Genomic DNA, 8,998 nt, shown 5'->3' with positions numbered 1-8,998 from the left:
CAGAAACACAAAAGCAAAACAAGAAAAACAGACACAAAAACAGACACAACAAAAACAGAAACACAAATACAGACACACAAAAACAAAACAAGAAAAACAGACACACAAAGACAAACACACAAGGACAGAAACACAAAAACAGACACAAATACAGACACACAAAGACAGAAACACAAGGACAGACACACAAAAACAAAACAAGAAAAACAGACACACAAATACAGACACAAATACAGACACACAAAGACAGAAACACAAAAATAAAACAAGAAAAACAGACACACGAAGACAGGCATACAAATACAGACACAAAAACAGACACACACAAAAAAACACACAAAAACAAAACCAGGAAAACAGACACACAAATACAGACGCACAAAGACAGACACACAAAGACAACACAACAACAACAGACACACAAAGACAACACAAGGAGCAGTGAGTCAGTAAAACAGTTTTGTGTTGATTTCAGATTTTAATCTCACAGTTTGGTCATTTATTGAGGTGATGAGAATCTTTTTAATTAAAGCTGCACAATGTTGGAATGAGTATAGTATAGCATAGGATAGTATAGCATAGTATAGTGTAGTATAGTATAACATAGTATGGTATAGCAAAGCATAGTATAGCATAGTATAGCCTAGCATAGCCTAGCATAGCATAGCATAGCATAGCATAGCATAGCATAGCCTAGCATAGCCTAGCATAGCCTAGCATAGCATAGCATAGCATAGCATAGCATAGTATAGTATAGTATTGTACAGGACAGGACAGGACAGGACAGGACAGGACAGGACAGGACAGGACAGTACAGTACAGTACAGTACAGCATAGCATAGCATAATATAGCATAGCATAGTATAGTATAGAGTAGTATAGTATAGCCTGGCATAGCATAGCATAGCATAGTATAATATAGAGTAGTATAGTATAGCCTGGCATAGCATACCATAGCATAGTATAGTATAGAGTAGTATAGTATAGTATAGTATAGTATAGTATAGTATAGTATAGTATAGTATAGTATAGTATAGTATAGTATAGTATAGTATAGTATAGTATAGTATAGTATAGTGTAGCATAGTATAGTATAGTATAAAATAGTATAGTATAGCCTAGCATAGCCTAGTCTAACATAGTGTAGTATAGTATAATATAGTATAGTGTAACATAGTATAGAACAGCATAGCATAGCATAGCATAGTATGGCATGGCATGGCATGGCATGGCATGGCATGGCATGGCATGGCATGGCATGGCATGGCATGGCATGGCATGGCATAGTATAGTATAGTATAGTATAGCAAAGAATAGTGTAGTATAGTGTAGTAACATATAGTGTAAAATATGATAGTATATGATAGTATAGCATAGCTTAGTATGCTATGCTACAATGTGCTCTGAGAAAAATCAGTTGGAATTTCCTCATCATTCACTCGACTTCTTTGTGTTTGGAAAAGCCACACACACACACACACACACACACACACACACACACACACACACACACACCCACACACACACACACGCACACACACACACACACACACACACACACACACACACACACCCACACACACACACACGCACACACACACACACACACACACACACACACACAGGACCTGGACCTGGACCGTGTGAGTCCTGAAGCCAACAGAACCTTTGTGGTGTGTATAAGATGAAGTTTAGAAAGTTGTTTCTGATACATTCAGTTCTATCTGCTATGACTGACGGTATCTTTCTGGTTGGTTCCTCACCTGGAGGCGTGTAGGCGTCCATGGAGGTCTGGACCACCAGCGAGCGCCGCTTCGACGGCATCGGAACCGCCATCTTTCTTTCTTTATGCTTGGCCAGCGCCGCCTGAACCGCCTCAGTGTGAACATCTGCAGAACCACAAAGAGACCAGAGTCAGAAGAACATTAGGTCTGGTCCTAGATCCACCCAGCAGACCTTCAGGACCAAAAGAACATCATTAAGTCTGGTCCTAGATCCACCCAGCAGACCTTCAGGACCAGAAGAACATTAAGTCTGGTCCTAGATCCACCCAGCAGACCTTCAGGCTGTTTTTGGTAAAATCTAGAACCTTTCATTCATGCAGTAAGAAGATTAAAATGTGCATCCTTAGAACTTCAGTCTGGTAATCCGTGTTTGGATCCAACCAGCTGCTCCTGCTGCATAAACGCTCTGAAACCATCTAAACCACTGGAGCTCCACCTGAGGACTTCAGTGTTTATTAAACCCTGAACATGTAAAACACGGATTAAAAGCTGCTTTAATGTTGGAACAATAAAATACATGGACAGAAATGTAATCATTAATAATTAACAATGAATCATTTTACATTTTCCCACAGAGAAGTCTCTTCTTCTCAGTGTCGGAGATTAAAGGTCCACAGGATCCAGAAACTGGTTTCATTCATTGTCTATGTGAAACGCAGCACTGCATGCTGGTAGTGTCACCTTAGAGTTACCTGCAGCTCATTAGCATAAAGCAGAAGTCCAGTTTACTTTATGCAAATGAGCTGCAGACAGCTCATTTGCATAAAGTAGACGACTAAAATAAATAAAAACTATAAAACTGGATGGGATCTCCTCCTCTTCATCAGGAACATGTGAGGAGCTGCTCTGGTCTTAAATAGAGAAAACTACATGTATGATTACTACAACACGCATAAGGCACGTTTGAATTTTTTAAAATCATATATTAACCGAGGTCCCTAAATACAAACGTTCACTCTTTGATATACACAGATTTTCTTTCAAATAAATGGACATATTCAAGATATATGTAGATTAATAGTTTTTGGTGATTTAAACTGGCCAAAAAAAGCAAAATTTTCCAGTCAAACATTGAAAAAGAAAGAATTATCGTCTGTAAAAGTAGAAAATGTTGACATGCGTGTTTATTAGAGTTTTATCTGGTTCTGTTTCAGGTTAACGGGTCAATATTTATATTTATATCTTTTTTAAGATTCAATAAAGGGAATTATTATTTGTAATTTAACAAAACGGAGAAAATATGTTAAAGAAATCTTTGCCAACTTTCAGTCCTTAATACACAAAAAACAAACAAGCAAAAATCTTTAAAACATTTTTATTAGTATTGTTGTTATTTTTAATTCAGTAAAAACCAAAATAGTTTAATTTTACAGTTAAAACACGGTAAAAGAAAGAATTTTAAATGCCAGTTTTATCATTGTGAAAAACACATTAATTAATAAATACATTAATATTTACAGTTTGACTTGTCTTTCAGGTTAACAAGTAAATGAATAAAAACACATTTTCTCTGATATTATTAGTGTCAGGCTGGCAGCTGCCAGATCTAGATAGTGCTCTCTCTTCCTCTCTCCTCCTCCTTTTCCTTTCCAGGTGTTCCTGGGAGTAATTGCTGCACCAGGTGTTTCACATCAGCCTCATCAGCCTCTTCAGGTGGAAACGCTGCCAATCAGACCTCAGTCTCTCAGCATTTAAGCAGAAGCTACTCACCTCTCAGTGCCGGATCGTGATACAGCCTGTACTGGTTTACTCACACTCTATAGTTTAAAGTTCTCTATTTCACGTACCTGTAGTGACATTGTTTGTCTTCCTTCGTCATAGTTTTGGATCTACCTGCTCCTGCCTGGTCTCACCTGAATTCTTCGCCGTCTTCCTCACTCAGGATTGATTCATCACAGCCAGTCCTTGGCGTCCACTTCATACCTACCTGCCGTCTCAAGTTCTCCCTGGTTTCCGTTCACCTGAGGTCCTCCAGTGTGAGTCTGGTCCGAGCATCTACCTAGTTTCAGTCTGTGATAAGTTTATTGAATTTATTCTGAGTGGCATTTTTGTGCCCTTTTGTTACTGTTTAGTTAGAGTCTCTAGACGAGTGCATTTGAGCCCATTGTTATGATAGGATTTAGAGCTTTGTAGTTTTAGTGAAGTTTTGTAGAAACCTTTCTTGCCTGGGTATTACCCACAGTGAGTAGCGTCTTTAGTTGTTGTTGGTCCGCCTCACCACTAGTAGTGTTAGAGAGCTCATCTCAAGTATAACGTAGACCAGTTTCGATCCTTGTTTTGGCTTGTAGTAAAATCTGTTTGTGAATAAACTCTGTTAAATGGCTTCAGCGTGTCTGTTTGTTTCCTGCGCCTGAGCTCCTACTGAAACCGTAACAATTAGTTATTAATCTATAAATCACCAGTAAAGTGTTCATAATAAATACAAAGTCTGTTTTATTCCAGTAAACAGAAGTACTGAGGACAGAATCGACTCTGAGGAGGAACCAGAACTCTCTCATTTGATTTTATTATTTATCATGTATTTCCTGTCAAACTCTGCATCAGCGACATGAGGAGAACCAGGGTTCCTCTGAGGAGAACCAGGGTTCCTCTGAGGAGAACCAGGGTTCCTCTGAGGAGAACCAGGGTTCCTCTGAGGAGAACCAGGGTTCCTCTGAGGAGAACCAGGGTTCCTCTGAGGAGAACCAGGGTTCCTCTGAGGAGAACCAGGGTTCCTCTGAGGAGAACCAGGGTTCCTCTGAGGAGAACCAGGGTTCCTCTGAGGAGAACCAGGGTTCCTCTGAGGAGAACCAGGGTTCCATCAGATCTTCACTACAGTGCTCAAATTCCTGCAGATTATCAGAACGAGATGCAGATAAAAGTAGAAATCATCCTTTAATCCATTAATCTGCAGCCGAGTCCAGATAGAACCAAACCAGAACCTGATCTTCAGCCCACCAAACCAGCGTCTGAAGGAGAACATCCAGAACCAGAGCTCATGGATTCAAACAGAACATGAACCAGGATGCTATCATCCAGAACCAAATCCATCTAGAACCAGATCCACGTAGAACCAGATTCATCTAGAACCAGATTCATCCAGAACCAGATCCATGTAGAACCAGATCCATCTAGAACCAGATCCACGTAGAACCAGATTCATCTAGAACCAGATTCATCCAGAACCAGATCCATGTAGAACCAGATTCATCTAGAACCAGATCCATCATTCATATGCTAACGAGGTGAAGCTAACGAACTCGGCTAGCAGCTAATAGTTCCAGGTGAGTCTGTTCTGAGTTCACAGATCTAAGACTGACAGGTGAATCTCACCTGATCGGTAGCGTTCGTCTCTGGATCCGGAGGACCGGCGGCGGTGGTACCGTGAGGACGGGGTGACGGGGGTTCTCCTGTCCATGGATGGGTCGGTTCCTGCAGACCAGAGGTTCAGTTACAATCCAGATGTTCTTCAGTCCTTCATGCACATAACTCACCTTTCAACTAAACAAAAGCTCTTTTGTAGTCATTTTGGATGATTTTCTGTACAAATATGAACTTATTTTGGACGTATTTATGTCATTTTGGAGACTTTTTGACCCACAGAGACACAATAAACACTTTCTAAAGTCGATCATCTTCTTTTGGCTCCTTATTCCCTTCAGTATATTCTATAGATGCTTTTTGTTCACATATAAAATTTGAACACTTGAATTTACAATCTCTTGCAATGTTTGAAGTCTTTTTTATGAATATTCAGTCACTTTGGTCCTTTTTTGGTCATTTGGAAATTTTGAGTAATTCTGAGCAGTCATTTTGTCTCTTTTGTGGTCATTTTGGATTATTTTTGTGAATAATGTTGCTTCTTTGTGGTCCTTCTATGTCTTTTTCTGATAGTTTTGTGTCTTTTTGGGCTTAATTGTCTTTTCTGTGATCATTTCTGTACATTTTCTCTGCTGGTCAACTTATGTCTCTTTTTGTGGTCATTTTGTGTCTCTTTGTGGTTGTTTTGTCTCTTTGTGGTTGTTTTCTGTCTCTTTGTGGTTGTTTTTTGTCTCTTGGTTGTCGTTTTGTGACTCTTTGTGGTTGTTTTGTTTCCTTTTGTGGTCGTTTTGTGTCTCTTTGTGGTCATTCTGTGCCTTTTTGTGGTTGTTTTTTGTATTTTTATGATCATTTTCTTCTGTTTCTGATCTTTTCTGGTCGTCTTTGCGTTCTGTGATCCGTTTCTAATCTATTTTTTGATCGTTTCGTGTCTCTTTATGGTCATTTTGTCTTTCTCAGATATTTTTATGTCAGTTTGTGATCATTTAATAACTAAATGAGTAAAAATTGCACATTCTTAATAACTGAAAGCTTCTCATGACGTCAGGGTTCTTTGTGAGCAGACGAAGCTGTACACTGAAACCTGATAAATGTGGATTATTGGGTGAAATCTGTGGCGTTGATGAAAGTCTTTGGCTCTGAATCCTTCACAGGGAAGGAAACGGAGAAAAAGGGAGGATTGTGTTGTGAAGTTCCTGTGAGAGAAGCTCTGAAATCGACAGAAAGAAGCGACTGTGTGTTTCTGGAGCCTGAAGAATAAAAGAACTTCTGACTGCTGGACGTTCAGCTCAGATCAAACTCTGGGTTTGAAGGCAGAAAGAAACTCCTGACAATATAAATCAATAAATTCAAGGACAGAGACGAAGTCAGTAATCAGAACCAATCGAATACCAAGAGACACAAAACAACAACAACAAAAATTACACAAAACAACCACAGAGAGACACAAAGCAACCACAAAGACACACAAAACTACCACAAAGAGACATAAAACAACCACAAAAAGACACAAAACAACAACAAAAACTCACACAAAAAAACCAACAAAGAGAGATAAAGCAACCACAAAAAGACACAAAACAACAACAAAAAATCACACAAGAAACCAACAAAGAGACATAAAGCAACCACAAAGAGACACAAAACAACCACAAAAAGACACAAAACAACCACAGAGAGACACAAAGCAAGTACAAAAAGACACAAAAGCACAAAAAGACACAGAACAACTACAGAGACACAAAAAAAACAAAAGAGACACAAACTACCATAAATCCTAATGTATTATTATCATTATTATTACTTTTGCACTAATTTAAAAGCTAACTGAGGTTAAAAAAAGGATCAAAACTGAAAATAATCTGTATTTTTATGATTAATAATAATTTATTATTTTACAACTTCTGACTGTTAAATTAGATGATTTTTATTGGATTTAGATTAACAAAAACCAGAATTATTTTAGACGTGTTAGCTGTTATTTGAAAGAAACCACACGAATGTTCAGGAAGTAAAAATAGTAAATCATATAGTTATTAAAATCACAGGAAAAATCATAATAATTTACATGTTAACTGTGATTTTTTTAGGTTTATTTACAGTCATTCAATCTTATGTTTGTAAAATTTTCACTGATTATTTCCCAGATATTTGCTGGTATTTTCACAGTTTCTGAACCTTCGTCTTCACTCTTTTATTTATTATTTATTTTCCAGCGATCTTTGGTTAATTTCTTGTATTTTCCCAAATTTTTTATTTTACTTTGGGTTCTTTAAAGCTCCTGGTGGTTTCTGAGTTTAATCAACAGTAAATAAGGTGAATTTTCTGTTTACTCTTTTATTCCAGCATTCTGACTTTTTGCTCGTCTGTTTCTAAATACTTCAGATCTTCTGTTGAACATTTTTCATGTCATCAGTAAGAAGCTGGAGCTGAGGTCCTGGTAGTTTCTGAGGAACATCATCTGGTCTGATTTTACTTCTAAAAGCTGCTCTGATCACACAGGTGAAGACAGAATAAATAAACAGGTTTTACCTGGTGTCTGAGGGAAATAAGCTCCGATCAGCTTGGACCGCTTCTTCTCATAACCCTTCTGGGTGATATCACCTGCAGACAAACACAAAAACTCAACTTTAGATTCTCCATGAAAATAAAAGTCCCCAAAGTCCAGATTTAAAGGACAGAAACAGCCGTCTGCCTGATGTATGAAGATAGGAGTTCAATATACAAAAAAACAACCTGATTTTTACTAAACTGAACCAGAAAGTGACTCAAAAGAGAAAATAAAAGACAGAAAAAGCAGTTTAAGAAACTCTTCTAGAAGATTCTATTAGAAACTAGTTTAGAAACAGATTCATGTCTCCAGATGATCCTGGTTTCTTCTTCCATCATCTCTGATAGTTGTGATCAACCACCTACCAAGATTAAAATTCACCCACAATCACCTTTAAAGTTTTCTCTGGTGGATTATCAGAAACCAGAAACACATCCAGGAACCAATGATTGTTTCTAGGACTCTAAACTGTTCACACTAGGATACATCCCATAATACTGATGATCTCTAGGATACATCCCATAATACTGATGATCACAGCTAGTTCTAGAGGAAATGAAGCGGTTCTAGATAATTATAGAGATTCAGACTCATAAATATGAACCATGTCTGCTTTTATCCCAGTTTTCAGTCTGAATCTGTAAATTCCTTGAACCCTCCAATAATTTGGACCAACATCAGACCAAATCCTGCAGCAGATTTCCAGCTGAACCTCCTGAAGTCTGGATCCAGAATCAGTTTCACTCTCAGGTTCAGTCTGAGGAGGAGAATATAGATGTAGAGTAACTGATTCATCCAGACCAGGAATCTCTGTTCCTGTAGTTTCTCTTTACTGTGGCTCTAGTTGGAGGACATTTAATATTGGAGCATAAATAAATCAGACAGAATAAGAAGCAGCAGTCAGATGTTTCTGCAGCCCAATGATAAATATTCAAGAAACCAACATCCAGAGTAAATCCTGCCTGAGTCACGCTGAGCTAAACCTGCAGTGGATCTGTCAAACACACAAATCCTCCTTAAACATGGCAGACTTCATGCATGACGCTGGAGGCGTGACGAAGTTAGCATCAGAGCTAAAAGTCAGCAGAGACCAGACCTGACCTCTAGTAGGGATTCTAACAGCATCCAGGACATGAGTTTTAGTCTCAACTTGATCCGTGAAGACCAAGTTTTTACCCTCGTCATCCCCAGACACGTCATCTTTAAAACAAACCACAGAAATCACAGCCTGTTGTTGCTGCAACACGAATGATGTTGCAGCATCATGACGTGAAGCACGGTGGTGGCAGCATCATGACGTGAAGCACGGTGGTGGCAGCATCATGATGTGAAGCATGGTGGTGGCAGCATCATGACGTGAAGCACG

The 8,998-nt window shown here is 38.6% G+C and overlaps 1 protein-coding gene across 6 annotated transcripts in view; it reads right to left on the bottom strand.

Annotated features, from left to right (window-relative positions):
- Positions 1-8,998, bottom strand: part of LOC111564482 (disco-interacting protein 2 homolog C) — a 125,553-nt gene that overhangs the window by 55,813 nt on the left and 60,742 nt on the right. For all 6 annotated transcript variants that reach the window (XR_008603080.1, XM_055014708.1, XM_055014705.1 and 3 more), the window contains exons 2-4: positions 7,614-7,685; positions 5,097-5,195; positions 1,764-1,889 (exon numbers count right to left, since the gene is read on the bottom strand). Coding sequence is in view for 5 of the 6 variants with exons in the window: in XM_055014708.1 (XP_054870683.1) it covers positions 1,764-1,889; positions 5,097-5,195; positions 7,614-7,685 (297 nt within the window). In the remaining variant the exon portion in view is untranslated. The remainder of the gene's footprint in view (positions 1-1,763; positions 1,890-5,096; positions 5,196-7,613; positions 7,686-8,998) is intronic.

Source organism: Amphiprion ocellaris, chromosome 10, assembly GCF_022539595.1.
Source record: "Amphiprion ocellaris isolate individual 3 ecotype Okinawa chromosome 10, ASM2253959v1, whole genome shotgun sequence".
Taxonomy (NCBI): Eukaryota; Metazoa; Chordata; class Actinopteri; family Pomacentridae; genus Amphiprion; species Amphiprion ocellaris.
Note: the sequence above shows the minus strand (reverse complement) of the source record. Positions and strands in the feature narration are given on the sequence as shown.